Source organism: Haliotis cracherodii, unplaced genomic scaffold (genome assembly GCF_022045235.1).
Source record: "Haliotis cracherodii isolate W230 unplaced genomic scaffold, xgHalCrac1.p SCAF_3, whole genome shotgun sequence".
Classification (NCBI taxonomy): domain Eukaryota; kingdom Metazoa; phylum Mollusca; class Gastropoda; order Lepetellida; family Haliotidae; genus Haliotis; species Haliotis cracherodii.
In genome coordinates this window covers 14,226,629-14,244,693 of record NW_027266286.1, presented here as the reverse complement: position 1 = coordinate 14,244,693, position 18,065 = coordinate 14,226,629, and the positions used below count along the sequence as shown (strand labels likewise).

Sequence of the window (18,065 nt, the reverse complement as noted above, 5' to 3'; positions counted from 1 at the left end):
AATGCTTCACTTTGAGACCCTTGTTTTCTTTAAAGACGATGGTACCTTGACATTATAAAGTGGTATATAGGTAGATATAACACTAATCTATAGATGTGAACACACTTGAAGATACATCTGTGTGTTGAAAGTTGATTTTGACCGGCCGGGCGATGTCGGACCCAACACAAGCAAAACACTTCTGATAGAGACTATGTTGAGAATGTAGAGGGAAAAGGGCTTCACTTTGAGCACCTTGTTTTCTTTAAGTACAGCGATCTGAGACACTCTAAAGTGGTATTTAGGTAGATATAACACTAATCTATAGATGTGAATCCATTTGATAATACATCTGTGATGTTTAAGATGATTTTGACAGCCCGGGCCAAGTCGGTCCGAACACTTCTGACATACATTTTCTAAAGAAAATACAGTAAAAATGCTTCACTTTGAGACCCTTGTTTTCTTTAAAGACGATGTACCTTGACATTATAAAGTGGTATATAGGTAGATATAACACTAATCTATAGATGTGAACACATTTGAAGATACATCTGTGTGTTGAAAGTTGATTTTGACCGGCCGGGCCAAGTCGGACCCAACACATGCCAAACACTTCTGATAGAGACTATGTTGAGAATGTAGAGGGAAAAGGGCTTCACTTTGAGCACCTTATATTCTTTAAGTACAGCGATCTGAGACACTCTAAAGTGGTATTTAGGTAGATATAATACTAATCTATAGATGTGAATCCATTTGATGATATCTCTGTGAGGTTTAAGATGATTTTGACAGACCGGGCCAAGTCGGACCGAACACTTCTGACATACATTTTCTTAAGAAAATACAGTAAAAATGCTTCACTTTGAGACCCTTGTTTTCTTTAAAGACGATGTACTGTGACATTATAATGTGATATATAGGTAGATATAACACTAATATATAGATGTGAACACATTTGAAGATACATCTGTGTGTTGAAAGTTGATTTTGACCGGCCGGGCGAAGTCGGACCCAACACATGCCAAACACTTCTGATAGAGACTATGTTGAGAATGTAGAGGGAAAAGGGCTTCACTTTGAGCACCTTGTATTCTTTAAGTACAGCGATCTGAGACACTCTAAAGTGGTATTTAGGTAGATATAATACTAATCTATAGATGTGAATCCATTTGATGATACCTCTGTGAGGTTTAAGATGATTTTGACAGCCCGGGCCAAGTCGGACCGAACACTTCTGACATACATTTTCTTAAGAAAATACAGTAAAAATGCTTCACTTTGAGACCTTTATTTTCTTTAAAGACGATGGTACCTTGACATTATAAAGTGGTATATAGGTAGATATAACACTAATCTATAGATGTGAACACACTTGAAGATACATCTGTGTGTTGAAAGTTGATTTTGACCGGCCGGGCGATGTCGGACCCAACACAAGCAAAACACTTCTGATAGAGACTATGTTGAGAATGTAGAGGGAAAAGGGCTTCACTTTGAGCACCTTGTTTTCTTTAAGTACAGCGATCTGAGACACTCTAAAGTGGTATTTAGGTAGATATAACACTAATCTATAGATGTGAATCCATTTGATAATACATCTGTGATGTTTAAGATGATTTTGTCAGCCCGGGCCAAGTCGGTCCGAACACTTCTGACATACATTTTCTAAAGAAAATACAGTAAAAATGCTTCACTTTGAGACCCTTGTTTTCTTTAAAGACGATGTACCTTGACATTATAAAGTGGTATATAGGTAGATATAACACTAATCTATAGATGTGAACACATTTGAAGATACATCTGTGTGTTGAAAGTTGATTTTGACCGGCCGGGCCAAGTCGGACCCAACACATGCCAAACACTTCTGATAGAGACTATGTTGAGAATGTAGAGGGAAAAGGGCTTCACTTTGAGCACCTTATATTCTTTAAGTACAGCGATCTGAGACACTCTAAAGTGGTATTTAGGTAGATATAATACTAATCTATAGATGTGAATCCATTTGATGATATCTCTGTGAGGTTTAAGATGATTTTGACAGACCGGGCCAAGTCGGACCGAACACTTCTGACATACATTTTCTTAAGAAAATACAGTAAAAATGCTTCACTTTGAGACCCTTGTTTTCTTTAAAGACGATGTACTGTGACATTATAATGTGATATATAGGTAGATATAACACTAATATATAGATGTGAACACATTTGAAGATACATCTGTGTGTTGAAAGTTGATTTTGACCGGCCGGGCGAAGTCGGACCCAACACATGCCAAACACTTCTGATAGAGACTATGTTGAGAATGTAGAGGGAAAAGGGCTTCACTTTGAGCACCTTGTATTCTTTAAGTACAGCGATCTGAGACACTCTAAAGTGGTATTTAGGTAGATATAATACTAATCTATAGATGTGAATCCATTTGATGATACCTCTGTGAGGTTTAAGATGATTTTGACAGCCCGGGCCAAGTCGGACCGAACACTTCTGACATACATTTTCTTAAGAAAATACAGTAAAAATGCTTCACTTTGAGACCTTTATTTTCTTTAAATACGATGTACCGTGACATTATAAAGTGGTATATAGGTAGATATAACACTAATCTATAGATGTGAACACACTTGAAGATACATCTGTGTGTTGAAAGTTGATTTTGACCGGCCGGGCCAGGTCGGACCCAACACATGCCAAACACTTCTGATAGAGACTATGTTGAGAATGTAGAGGGAAAAGGGCTTCACTTTGAGCACCTTGTTTTCTTTAAGTACAGCGATCTGAGACACTCTAAAGTGGTATTTAGGTAGATATAATACTAATCTATAGATGTGAATCCATTTGACGATACATCTGTGATGTTTAAGTTGATTTTGACAGCCGGGGCCAAGTCGGAAAGAACACTTCTGACATAGGTTTTCTAAAGAAAATACAGTAAAAATGCTTCACTTTGAGACCCTTGTTTTCTTTCAATACGATGTACCGTGACATTATAAAGTGGTATATAGGTAGATATAACACTAATCTATAGATGTGAACACATTTGAAGATACATCTGTGTGTTGAAAGTTGATTTTGACCGGCCGGGCGAAGTCGAACACAACACATGCCAAACACTTCTGATAGAGACTATGTTGAGAATGTAGAGGGAAAAGAGCTTCACTTTGAGCACCTTGTTTTCTTTAAGTACAGCGATCTGAGACACTCTAAAGTGGTATTTAGGTAGATATAACACTAATCTATAGATGTGAATCCATTTGACGATACATCTGTGATGTTTAAGTTGATTTTGACAGCCCGGGCCAAGTGGGACCGAACACTTCTGACATACATTTTCTAAAGAAAATACAGTAAAAATGCTTCACTTTGAGACCCTTGTTTTCTTTAAAAAAGTTCTACCGTGACATTATAAAGTGGTATATAGGTAGATATAACACTAATCTATAGATGTGAACACATTTGAAGATACATCTGTGTGTTGAAAGTTGATTTTGACCGGCCGGGCGAAGTCAGACCCAACACATGCCAAACACTTCTGATAGAGACTATGTTGAGAATGTAGAGGGAAAAGGGCTTCACTTTGAGCACCTTGTATTCTTTAAGTACAGCGATCTGAGACACTCTAAAGTGGTATTTAGGTAGATATAATACTAATCTATAGATGTGAATCCATTTGATGATACATCTGTGATGTTTAAGATGATTTTGACAGCCCGGGCCAAGTCGGACCGAACACTTCTGACATAGATTTTCTAAAGTAAATACAGTAAAAATGCTTCACTTTGAGACCCTTATTTTCTTTAAATACGATGTACCGTGACATTATAAAGTGGTATATAGGTAGATATAACACTAATCTATAGATGTGAACACACTTGAAGATACATCTGTGTGTTGAAAGTTGATTTTGACCGGCCGGGCGAAGTCGGACCCAACACATGCCAAACACTTCTGATAGAGACTATGTTGAGAATGTAGAGGGAAAAGAGCTTCACTTTGAGCACCTTGTTTTCTTTAAGTACAGCGATCTGAGACACTCTAAAGTGGTATTTAGGTAGATATAACACTAATCTATATATGTGAATCCATTTGACGATACATCTGTGATGTTTAAGTTGATTTTGACAGCCCGGGCCAAGTGGGACCGAACACTTCTGACATACATTTTCTAAAGAAAATACAGTAAAAATGCTTCACTTTGAGACCCTTGTTTTCTTTAAATAAGTTGTACCGTGACATTATAAAGTGGTATATAGGTAGATATAACACTAATCTATAGATGTGAACACATTTGAAGATACATCCATGTGTTGAAAGTTGATTTTGACCGGACGGGCCAAGTCGGACCCAACACAAGCAAAACACTTCTGATAGAGACTATGTTGAGAATGTAGAGGGAAAAGGGCTTCACTTTGAGCACCTTGTTTTCTTTAAGTACAGCGATCTGAGACACTCTAAAGTGGTATTTAGGTAGATATAACACTAATCTATAGATGTGAAGCCATTTGACGATACATCTGTGAGGTTTAAGTTGATTTTGACAGCCCGGGCCAAGTCGGACCGAACGCTTCTTACGAAGATTTTCTAAAGAAAATACAGTAAATATGCTTCACTTTGAGCCCCTTGTTTTCTTTAAATACGATGTACCGTGACATTATAAAGTGGTGTATAGGTAGATTTAATACTCATCTATAGATGCAAACACATTTGAAGATACATCTGTGTGTTGAAAATTGATTTTGACCGGCCGGGCCAAGTCGGACCCAACACAAGCAAAACACTTCTGATAGAGACTATGTTGAGAATGTAGAGGGAAAAGGGCTTCACTTTGAGCACCTTGTTTTCTTTAAGTACAGCGATCTGAGACACTCTAAAGTGGTATTTAGGTAGATATAACACTAATCTATAGATGTGAATCCATTTGACGATACATCTGTGATGTCTAAGTTGATTTTGACAGCCCGGGCCAAGTGGGGCCGAACACGAGAGTATAGGGAGAAGAGGTCTACTTTAACCAACGTATCTTCTTTAAATACGATGTACCGTGACATTTTAAAGTGGTATTTACTTATATATAGTACGTTCCTATGATATAAACGTTATGCCGACAGATGGAAATGTGTATCACGATAGCTAGAAGTATTTGATACGTTTCAAATCTTGTTTCGTTTAACGATTGCCCATCTACATGTTACCAAGATCAGCGACGCTTACACACAGCTCCACTTTCTGGTTTTCAAGCGATTTACTCCGAATTACTTATTTATGATGCACATTTGTGTTTGGTGATTGTTCCTTAATGTCATGTGTGTATGTTGCACCAATTATATGTAGGTATGATCGCCGATAATGAAGTAATTAGGCAGTAACACTTTGGCATGTCTTGGCCCGGCCCGGACCGACTTTTAGGCAATGCCACCAAAGTGAGAGTAAGATACCTTGTGTCCTTGATCCCTTTTATCACCTAGGGAAGTAAAACTGGTGGCGGAAAAGCGTACTCTTTTAGCCCTTCCCAAGGGATGCTGAACGCGTCCACCGCCCAAGTCTGCAGATCCAGTAACGGGGAGACATACTTCATCAGTTGGTGGTTTAGGCAAGTAGCAAACAAGTCGATGTTTGGTTGCCCGAATTTCTGGAGCAGTCCCTGGAATGTTTCGACATCCGGGGATGTGCTGAACTGTAGTTGCAGACGATCCACTACATGGAAAAAATCTGAATGTCTGTTGTAGGAGAGAGAGGGAGTGCATTGTTCCCTGGTTGCGGAGGCACCACACCACAGTTTTGTTGTCTGTGGATATTGCGACTTGGGCTGACTGTAATAGATTCTGCCAATGTGATATGGCCAGAATTAAAGCTTCCAACTCCAAGTTGTTTATGTGCCACTTTCGCTGAGCGCCGGACCATAGCCCTCAGGCTGTCTGGCCCGGCAAGTGAGCACCCCACCCCTGAAGGGAGGCGTCTGCGAACAGGTGTAGATTCGGGGATAACCCGAATAAAGAGCCTCCTCATAAGAAACCAACTTCACCAATTGAGCTAAGGCCTTTGTTGAGCCGGTATAGTGATGGTAGAGTGGATCATGATGCCTGATGTAAGGGTTAAGGAAATGATGAATTGGGCGCAGTCGTTAGCGGCCTATGCTAGTTAAATCCTGTGCCGAGGAGAGTAACCCTAGCAACACTTTTCATGTGGTAAATCTGACGCTGTTGGAAAATCACCATAGTTAGGAAGTGATCTATCCGGATACGGTTATCCTCTGATAGATCCTGATCCACCGCAAGCATTGACGATGTTGGTGGCTTAAATGACAGAGCAAATGTAAGTTTGGAGAAGTCTTCCTCCAATGACCTCGCGGTGTCCCTCTTATTTACCCCGTTACCAGGGGAGGGCGTCACTGACACGAGATGGTCTGCTACTCACTCGGGCACTTGCGCTAAGCCGGCGATCTGCTCCGGTGCTTTGTGCCTCCTATATCAGAAAGCTTTGATAACCCGCCTGGATAAGGAGTCATGTGCCGATGTTCCCGTACGCGCTGGCGTACTAGCGCTGTCCAGCGATGTATGCTGTACCAGAAAACAAATTAGGCGTTTGGTTTACGTTAGGCGCAGGTGTAGGCACTAACACTTGTGCCAAAAATGTTAGAACAGCGCTAAGCTGATCATGTACCGGTTGCGTAACATTGTACGCTGAAGTCATTGTAGAGGCGCTTGGGTAGTAGTCAGGCGCTGCGCTCGGCGCAGGTAACTGAGACCCAAAGCTCATTGGTATTGACTGCATCATGGCTTTTAACGCCTAATGAATTCATATAAAACTACACAACATAGTGAAAGTAATATGAAAAGAATACATCACCCATCGCAGATGAATTTTAGAATTGTAGACAAAAACTAAAGGCCTAAATTAATACAAAAGGAGAGCTGCGCTGGAGTACGTCCTTGATGTATTGCGACAAGCAGTGATGTAAAGAAGGTGACCTTAGGTGTCATCAAGGTCACAGGACAGCAGAGGTGTGTCAGTAAAAGGGACTTCGGAACAACAACTTTATTTCTTCGACCAGGACCATTGCTGTTGCGCTGTCCTTCTAGTTGTCGTAAGGTAATCAGTGAATGCATTAAGGAGTAATGCAGGATAAGTAAAAAATATGATACTTTTGCGACACACACAACTGTGCAATTGTCTTACTTGACTTAAGAGTTTCACGATGACGATTCCACATCCCTCCCCTCTGGTGTAACCATCGGCATTTGCTGAGAAGGTGTGGCACTGCCCAGTGGGAGACAACATCCGAGCCTTGCTAAGCTTGATGAAATATCCTGGATGAAGAAGTAGGTTTACTCCTCCACAAATTGCCATTGTACAATCACCTGGGAAAAATATAAAACAATAGACCATGTAAACAAACGAACGTCCTGTATCAAAAGGACACTGTGGAGGGGATAAAGAAGAAATGTCTTTTGGAAAAGAATATAATTTTTGCTTGAATTTACTCTTTTATTTGGTTGTGAAGCATAACATCAACGTCATACTGTTTTCTCGAATAATATCTGACGGTCATTATCACAGTGATTGATTGAATGAGTATGGTTTTACACTGCTATTAGCACTATTATAGTACTTTTACGTCGGGGGACGCCAGAAATGGGCTTTACACATTGTACTCATGTTGGGAATCGATCCCACCTGCTGTGAGTGCCAGTAATTAGATGCTGTACCCACCTGCTGTGAGTGCCAGTCATTAGATGCTGTACCCACCTGCTGTGAGTGCCAGTCATGAGATGCAATACCCACCTGCTGTGAGTGCAAGTCATGAGATGCTCTACTCACCTGCTGTGAGTGCCAGTCATGAGATCCTCTACTCTTCGGTGTGAGTGCCAGTCATGAGATGCTGTACCCACCTGCTGTGAGTGCAAGTCATGAGATGCAATACCCACCTGCTGTGAGTGCCAGTTATGAGATGCAATACTCACCTGCTGTGAGTGCAAGTCATGAGATGCTCTACTCACCTGCTGTGAGTGCCAGTTATGAGATGCAATAATCACCTGCTGTGAGTGCAAGTCATGAGATGCTGTACCCACCTGGTGTGAGTGCAAGTCATAAATTGCTGTACCCACCTGCTGTGAATGCCAGTCATGAGATGCTCTACCCACCTGCTGTGAGTGCCAGTCATGAGATGCTCTACCCACCTGCTGTGAGTGCCAGTCATGAGATGCTCTACCCACCTGCTGTGAGTGCAAGTCATGAGATGCTCTACTCACCTGCTGTGAGTGCCAGTTATGAGATGCAATAATCACCTGCTGTGAGTGCCAGTTATGAGATGCTGTACCCACCTGCTGTGAGTGCAAGTCATGAGATGCTCTACTCACCTGCTGTGAGTGCCAGTTATGAGATGCAATACTCACCTGCTGTGAGTGCAAGTCATGAGATGCTGTACCCACCTGGTGTGAGTGCAAGTCATAAATTGCTGTACCCACCTGCTGTGAATGCCAGTCATGAGATGCTCTACCCACCTGCTGTGAGTGCCAGTCATGAGATGCTCTACCCACCTGCTGTGAGTGCCAGTCATGAGATGCTAAACCCACCTGCTGTGGGTGCCAGTCATGTGATGCAATGCCCACCTGCTCTGAGTGCAAGTCATGAGATGCAATACCCACCTGCTGTGAGTGCAAGTCATGAGATGCAATACCCACCTGCTGTGAGTGCCAGTTATGAGATGCAATACCCACCTGCTGTGAGTGCAAGTCATGAGATGTTCTACTCACCTGCTGTGAGTGCCAGTTATGAGATGCAATACCCACCTGCTGTGAGTGCAAGTCATGATATGCTGTACCCACCTGCTGTGAGTGCAAGTCATTAGATGCTCTACCAAGCTGCTGTGAGTGCCTGTCATGAGATGCTCTACCCACCTGCTCTGAGTGCCAGTCCTGCCTGATGTATTGTCACGATGGAGGAGGAACACGCTGTGTCTAAGGTCATTGACGGTCCTGTCAGGTTGTACACGAATGACACCCTGTTGGATATTATAGAACCGGCCTGTCCTGTCACAGTGTAGCTGCTGACATCCGGTGATACATCCGATACCAAGACACCATAGTCCACAGCCATGTTTCCTACAATTGAAACAAAGTTATATTACCATGAGTGTCATCGCCACTTGATGATGGAAAGTGACTCAATAAAACTGTCAATGCATAAGTCATCAAATCAAATCAGCAATTATTGAACTATTATAAACCTACAATGAATATCTGCCTCAATTGTATGTGCACTTGTGTGGATTGAATGTCCTGTGCAGTCAAAATGTTGATGACTGTCCTTATGATGCCTGGTAGACGTGTCATAAAGATTCCCCACTTAACCCCCAGGATGCCATTTGGACATATATGTCCCTACACAAAAGGCAGTTGCTGTGCCAGAGGGACATATATATGTCCTTCTGAAACATCATGTTAAAGAATTGAATAAAATATGTTTGGATTACCCCAAGCCCATAGTAATTGCGACATCGCAAAAATAGTAAATTTCCAACTCATCTGAGTCATTTTCACAACTCTACTGTCCATAAATACACATTTGGAGTGTTTACACATTCGTTCAAATGTGCCGCCATTTAAATATTTTCTCAATTTGAACAAATTGCACCGACTGATAATCCACATGCGAAGGAACGTTTGAAACCTTCATAAATATTTTGGTTAAAAGTTAGAAAATGATCAAATATCGACGCATCTATGTATTAATAAGCTAATGAAACCCATTTAATGCCCAGTTAATCGATGGTGAATGGAGTGTATTTTTTCTTCACTGTATTTGAGCAAGGCATCGTTTTTCACATTGAGTACCAAAGCGTATTTACAAACATTCATAGAGTAATACACACCTACTGACATCTGTAAAAAAAAATCTGTGTGAAAAATTGCCACTTCTCATATTCATACGTGTACTTAGAAATTCCATAAATGCTTTCTAAACCTCAAATTCTGAGAGAAAAAAAAACAGAAAAGGTACCGCAACTTCTTCGCCGAAACTTTAAACATAATGGCGACCGAAGTTGAAGGTCGCTCAGAAGTACTTTTCATGAGAGAAAAAAAATCGAAACCATGTCTCCCAGAAGAAACGAAAACGCAAATGAGAAACTTTGACACACCCTTTTGGGTCTGTGTTGTTCATGTTTTGTGACTGATTATATGTAAGCCACGTGTTCGTATGTTTAATGAGGCATGCCAATTTATTAAAAGACTTTGAAAAGTAGGTTGGTAACAACGGCATATATACGGAAGCCTTTCAGGGCCATTTGTTTTTGTAATTTTTTCTCAATACCATCTTGAAATTTCAAGTTACTATATTGAGATTTCAACTTAGTGTCTTAAAATTTCAAGATAAAAATTTCAACATTTTTATCTTGAAATTTCAACTCTTTTTATTCCCCAATCATTTTTATTCCAGTTTCAGTGGTTACATACACAGCGATATATATATATATATATATATATATATATATATATATATATATATATATATATATATATATATATATATATATATATATGTGTGTGTATATATATATAGCATTATTAATAATTTGACACCGCATATTTTGGATAGGCCTTGATCATGTAGGATCGAGCAAGATGTTCTGGCATGAAAGTTGTTAACACCATATTTATGAGCAATCATAAAATTAAAAGCTAATAATAAAAGAATAAACATTACCAAACTATAATATTGTAATCATTATATTGGAGAAACATTGCGGTTTTTCTTTGGCAAAAGAGTCAAAGTGATTGGAAATAATCAATAATAACACACAGTCAGCAATCTATGTAAGATTCAAGGCATCATGTAAACCAAAATACATTTTCCACTTTCTGTTAGAAGTACAAAGCTTATTATTAGTTTTTACTGACAGATATTCCAAATAAATAGAATCTTTTAATACTTGTTTAAAAACGTCCATTTTAGGGTTTCCTTTTTCTTTAAACTAGAAATAAAAATGTGTCTCTCAGCTAACATAATAATATGATTATTTGCAGATTTTGCACTTATTTCACAAAAACATACATTAAATCTTGTAAAAAGTATATGACAATTTCCAACAGGATTAAAAAAAGACTCCAAGTTCTGCCAGAATTCGAACACATATTTACAGTCATAAAATACATGCATCAAGTTTTCTTTCTCTATTTTGCAAAATTAACATAAATCATCATCGACAATCTTCATTTTATTCAGTTCTTTTTTTGTATATATCATTCTATGCAGGAATCTAAATTGAAAATCTATCAATTTTACATCTCTAATGTCTTTTCTAAAAGATACAAAAAATTAGCCCATTCTAAGCATTCACCAAATTCAATCTCCCATTTCTTACATATTTTGGGTTGTAAGTCAGAAAAAATAAGTTTATCATAAAAAAGTCTTGAACCATTTTTACAAATCAATAAGTCCAGATAACATGGAAGAATATACATATCTAAGTATAAATCTACATCAAATTGTTTTTTAATTGCTGTTTTCCATTTTTGAGGAATAATTGAAATAAGTTGAACATAATGCAAAACATAAAGTCCCTTTAATATTGTATCTTTCTTTTAGGATTTCAAATGGAGTAAATCTATTTCCCTGACATATATGTTTTAGGGACCAAATACCCTTATTATACCAATCTTTTATGATAAAATTTGGGGAATTTAAGTAGTGGTTTAACCATAATGGTTGATTCATAATGTTTTCAATAAGAGAAAGGTCTAATTCATATTTTCTAAAATATTCACACCAAGCTTTAATAACATCATTCCTATAAGGGTTAGAAGCTTTTTTGTAGATAAAGCATTTGAACCTAATCTTAGTAAATCTTTTACTGGAATGTCATATTGCTGACATTTCTGATGTTTAATACATTTACTTTAAAAAGAGATTTTTAGAGATTTCACAAGTTTTAATATCAGGCATTCTCAGTCCCCCATTTTTATATTGTCTCTTACTATTTTCTCTTTTTATTTGATCTGTTTTTCCGTTTCAAGGAAAATAAAAAAATATGTTATCTAATTTCTTAATAAAAGCATCAGGCGGATTTGGGAGTGCAGTGAATATGTGAACTAGCTGTGGTAAAGCAAGTGTTTTAATAACTGTAATTTTCCCAATTAATGTTAAATGCCTTTTTCTCCAGTTTGCTAAAAGTTTAGTGATATTTTCTAACCTTTTACGAGTATTGATTACCAGTAAATCCTTTAATTCCGGGTTAAGAATAATACCTAAAACTTCAAAGTCTCCAGTCTGCCACTCCAAGATGAGCTGATCACATATTTTTAATCTGCTCCCAGCGAGGGCGCCTATCCATATAGCCTTTGTTTTATCCATATATATTTTTAGCCCTGACATTTGGTAGAAATCATTAAGTGTTTTAATTACAGCTTTAAGACATTCTGGAGTACTATCTAAGAATAATTCAGTGTTGTATTTTGTATAATACATTAAGGAGAGTTATAGGTCGCCAGTTTCTAAGTAAAGTTCTATACTTTTTACCTTTGGGAATACAGGTGATGATACCTCTGTTAACTGTTATTGTTAATTTCTTATTACTAAAAGATTCATTAATGTATCTGAAGATCCAAGGGCCTAATTCCTTCCAAAAAATTTCAAACATTCTATGCTGAAACCATCAAGACCTGGACTCTTGTTATTTTTCATATCCATGACAACTCTATTAATTTCCTCATGAGTGATTTCTTGTTCTATACTATCTCTTAAATTCAAGTTAAGTTTAGGAGTTTTGATATCTTTTAAAAAACTATCTAGGTTATCGTTTTCAAAATTTGGATTAGTATATAATTTTTGATAGAAGTGTTTTTGTTGCTCTAGTATCTGGTTTCCATCTGTAATCATATTACCTGAATCATCTGCTAGTTTATGTATCAATTTATTTGTAGAATTTCTTTTCTCTAAATGGCAAAAATAACTGGTTGGTTTCTCTCCTTCATCATACCATCTTAATCTGCTTCTAATTTCTTGAGCTCTTACTTCTTCCTCTTTTATTTGTTCTAATTCTAATTTAAGCTTGGAAAGTTGGGCGAATTTATTTTCGTTAACAAATTGAAAATCATTTCTTATTTGATCTTCTACCTCATTTATATCTTTTTCAAGTGATTGTATTTTATTCTTCTTTTTTCTCTTCAAATAAGATGATATTGAAATTGATTTCCCTCTAACTTTCATCAAGAAGGTTTCGAATACAATTTTTGCTGGGTATCTTAATTTTAAAATCTCTACATGAACATTATCCTGGTCATTACAGGCATATTCAAGTTTAACTTCTTCAAGTGTTTTTTAACCATATCACAAAATTCCTTATTACATAACAAAGATGAATTGAATTTCCAATAACCTTTCCCTCTTTCTTTGTTTACAGATGTGGATAAGGTTAAAGAGATGGCTGAGTGATCCGATTTGTAGCCTGCTGATATATTTGCATCTAGTGTAATATTACTTACATTTTCTGTTATTAAAAAGAAGTCTAGTCTACCTTGTTGTCGCGGGTTCTTTTTCCACCAGGTATATTTATTAAAAGTTTAGGGTTGTTGATATGTTTATAATTTTCAAGATCTATGTTTGGATCTATTACCAAATTCCAATCACCACGTGCACATATAACCCAAGAGTCATTTTCAAATTCTAGCATATCTGTAAATAATTGTTTATAAAAAATTGGATCATCATTATTAGGGCCAATTACCATATCAAGGTATCGAGGTTTCAACTTTCACAGGGCATTTTACAACCTCCAGAGGTCAGATATCTGAGAGCTATATAAAAGATTCAGAGTGCTCTCGTTATGCAAGGCATCCCTCTCATGTTCCCCCCACCGTTACACCACCTATATACAGACGCATCAGGCGAAGGTTGGGGCGCACATATGGACGACGTCACAATCCTAGGAATGTGGTCAGATCAAGACAAAAAACATTTACACAAATTACATTTTCCAAGAAATGAAGGCATGGACTAACCTACTACACCATTCGTCGGTACTGATAGCTACAGACAACACCACGGTGGTAGCGTACATACAACATCAAGGGGGCACGAGGTCAGCACTTTTGTTGAAGGAGGTTACGCTTTTATTTGCCTTGGCAGACTCGGTGAGTTGCAGGATAGAAGCACGGCACATACCGGGAAAAGTGAACATACTGGCAGACTGCCTATCCCGGAAAAACAAGATTGTATCCACGGAATGGACTCTCCACCCCGAGGTATTCAAGTGGATAACCACGACGTGGGATACCCCTCACCTGGATTGTTTCCCACATGCCTCAATCATCGACTTCCTGTTTACGTCAGCCCAGTCCCAGATCCATTAGCCCTCCAGGTCGACGCCCTATCCATGAGTTGGAAAGGGATGTTTGCCTACGCTTTCCCTCCTTGGTCTCTCCTGGACAGAGTAATAAGATCACAGATTGCGTCATAACTCTGATAGCCCCAGCGTGGCCCAACAGAGGGTGGTATCAAAGACTGATTCCACTTCTCATAGAAGAGCCGCTCAAACTGCCAGAACGTCACGATCTCCTCCGCCAACCAAAATCGGACATATTTTACGGCAGCCTGACAAATCTCCACCTTCACGCCTGGAAACTATCGCTAAAAAGATGCAAGTTTCCGGGTTTTTTCTAAATCAGCTTCAAATGCGGTGGCTAGCTCATGGAGACCAGCTTCCTCAGCTATCTATAACGTCAGATGGAGAAAGTTCTGCCAGTGGCGAATAGAAAGAGGGTTGCGTGATGAAAATAGAACAATACCTAAAGTGGCTGATTTTCTTCACCTGAGAAATGAGAAAGGGTTCAGACATGGTACAATTGAAGGCTATAGATCAGCATTAGCCTCAGTTCTACAACATGATGGTTTATCCACATTATCTCACCCAGTATTAAATCGACTCATGAAATCGTTTTCACTGGAAGACATTAAAATCCCACGCACTTTCCCAAAATGGAATTTATCCATCGTTATGTCTGCACTGATGGAAGCTCCATATGAACCAATGGCAGAGGCTACACTTTTAACAGTTTCCAGTTTGTTGAAGATCCCCAGAAGTACCTCAAAATAAGGTAAGTTAGCCTTTACATTATGTCAACTGGGTTGGACAGATCATTGGCTAACATCTTGGATCATAGATCATAAGGTGATAGGGTTATTACATTGTTAGTCGCTCGGCGTAACATGTATAACTACCGGAGATGTTGTCGGGGAAGACTTCCGAACCGAAATTACGTAAAAGAGTACGTTTTATAACCAGTATATAAAGGGAAACACGTCATCAGCGTTAAAGTACGTCAATATCATACCTGAGGTGAGATAAGTATGTATGCTTGTTGGCTAAAGAGCAACAAGTATATAGAAATGTCACAATGACAAATGAACCGGAAGTGACGTCATAGATGACCCCAGAACCGGAAGTGACGTCATAACGACCCAAGTGATGTCACATGAGAATGAACCAATAGTGTCATCATAAATGCTCTCAGAACCGGAAGTGACATCAGAAAAGTCATTAACCGGAGAGAGAATCATTTAAATAAGGTCAAATATAAAAAAACAGGTAACAATCATGAGATAATAAAACGGGAAGGATGCCACAAGTGCCAAGTCTTCTGCAGGTTTGCCAAGGGTAAAATCAGGAAGTCTCGCATTGAGTCATACCCCGTTATGCCTCTGTGTTTCCTTTAATTTAAATCTGCCAATTATCCGGGAGTACTAGATGACAAGATCCCACCTGTCCCTCTGGTAAATACTGGCTATGATGTAATAGAGGTAGGATATTCACAGGAATTATCAAACAATAGTTATCATTGTGTATAATTCTAAGAATACTACCTCTATTTCATCAGGAAATAGTCCCTCCCACCTCCCCAATATCTCTTACATCTAGTCGATGAAGGTTATTGGAAAGAAGTGATGTTTTCCTGCCTTGCGCATGCGCAGATGCAGTTTGACAAGGGATAGGGTCTACCTCAAGACTATGAGATAATTGGCAGTGAAGAGGACGTCTGTCGAAAAAATCTAAAGATTTTATAGTGTGATTATTGCAAAAATGGGAATTTGTGGCTATGATGTAATAGAGGTAGTATTCTTAGAATTATACACAATGATAACTATTGTTTGATATTTATAGGTATAAAAATAGCCCCATGTTGCAGACGACAACATTGCGATCGAAGCTGTCCAAACAAGCATGTCTGCAGTAGGACAAGGAGATGGTGATGATGATGATGATGATGATGATGATGATGATGATGATGATGATTTGGGGAAGTCGGGCATATATCAGTCGATTCTCTCGATTCCGATTCCGAGTCTGATTCCCATGAAGAAATAAGCGGGAAGTAGCATTAATTACTTTTCAGTAAATTGAGTAACAGGGCTACTGTCAGTGTCAAAACAATGGCGGGAATACGAATTTGCTGTGTTTTTGCAATTTTCGTAATTGTAGGCTACACGTGACAGTTGTGATGTTTCAAGTGTTAAAAATGTCTACCATACCGGTACCGTTACTATCATAGCAGAAACTATGGCTGGGACGAGTCCAAATTTACTACCTCGGTACCCACCCACCTATTACCTGACCCTACCCGGGTACACACTGTAGGTCTCAAGAGATAGGTACAAAATGTCCGATTGGGAATAGTTTGACTGTAGCCCTGGACAAAATGTATTTAGATATACGTATTGATCTGGTCATGCATACTCCGACGTTGACTGAAATTTTAACTTTGTTCAAACATATAAAAGTCCTGGTGCATAGTCAGAAAGAAATGCGAACATTAGTGACTTGTAGTGTAACCATATAGTTCGAGATCATTTTTGTCACTAAACATGGGAGGGAGAACCGGAGGCTTGTGTCTCCATGGGAGGTAATATAGAACATAAACCTTTATCTCCCCTTGATCAATAACCAAACACGAGTCAGCAGTGACATAACTGCTTTGTCACCTCCACGGACGGGCGTACTTTGTATACCTTGTGGAAATCAAAGCTTATTGTTTCTATATTTTGCGTGTTTCTACACTCATCGTATGCTGCTACATTGTTACCTGTTTAGGGCCTTCCCATTCGTAATTTGTGAATGTTTATCGCTCGTTTGTGGCTCTAGTCACTGTAATTTACGGACACAATGTTGTTCCCGCCATTTTTGCCATTTACCACTTCGCTACGTCATTTCGTGTTCTGTGTTTTGAATTGTTTCTTTGGCTTGGGTAATATGTATTTTGTTTTGGCGTGCTTAAAGCTTTGCCTTTTCGCAACGTTTTAGCGTAATTGTTTGCTCTAATAAACTTCAATAAAATACATTCAAAGTTTTTGAGTTACATTATGCTTCCCGTACTTTGTGGTTTTGCCACAGGGTTATGTTTTTGCTTAAATTCCAGATTTTCTGCCTCGCTGCACTTGTAGATGCAGCGGGAACAAATCTGATCGGGGCCGCCCCTTCTGCTGTGATTGTACGACGTCCTGTACTTTCACAACGCAGTGCCGATGTTGCAGTCCCTCGTCGCTGTTTTCCTTCAACTCGATACGAGTATCCAGGACACACCTCACTCAACATGCTCGTCGATCCCCCTCATATGGCTTACACCGGGGCCGCTGGCGCTCCCGAGAAGCAACACCACCGGCGCCTGAGTATCTCAGCCGAGCTTCCCGGCGCCCCTGCCACCTAAGCCAAGCTTCCCAGCGCTCCCAACACCACCGGCACTCCCGAGAAGCAACACCACCGGCGCCTGCCTTAACATTACGTTGTGCAGTAGGTTGCGATCTACCCGAACCAGTTTCACAGATTTCCTCATTCTTTTCTGGACACATCGCCTCGACTTCCGACTACCCGGTTACGTCGATGTCTCGGCGATCGATTGTGGAGCTCGTTTATGTCGTGTACATGGGGTTTGGTTCGCAGGCGAGCACACCTCTCCACGTATCGTGCCGACCGCACACGATCGGAGACCCCTGTTGCTGACTTTTCAACTTTGCAGCCTTGTAGGCGAACTCATTTACCATGACTTTCCGGTCTTGTCAGTGGCTAGTGTTCTAGGGTTGCCCAGTCCAGCTCACGTT

General features: G+C 39.4%; 1 protein-coding gene across 1 annotated transcript in view; it reads right to left on the bottom strand.

Moving 5' to 3' along the window:
* LOC139474821 (phthioceranic/hydroxyphthioceranic acid synthase-like) overlaps nucleotides 1-18,065 on the bottom strand; it is a 65,152-nt gene that overhangs the window by 41,731 nt on the left and 5,356 nt on the right. The window contains exons 3-4 of the mRNA XM_071257952.1: nucleotides 8,876-9,079; nucleotides 7,155-7,336 (exon numbers count right to left, since the gene is read on the bottom strand). Of these exons, the coding sequence (XP_071114053.1) occupies nucleotides 7,155-7,336; nucleotides 8,876-9,079 (386 nt within the window). The remainder of the gene's footprint in view (nucleotides 1-7,154; nucleotides 7,337-8,875; nucleotides 9,080-18,065) is intronic.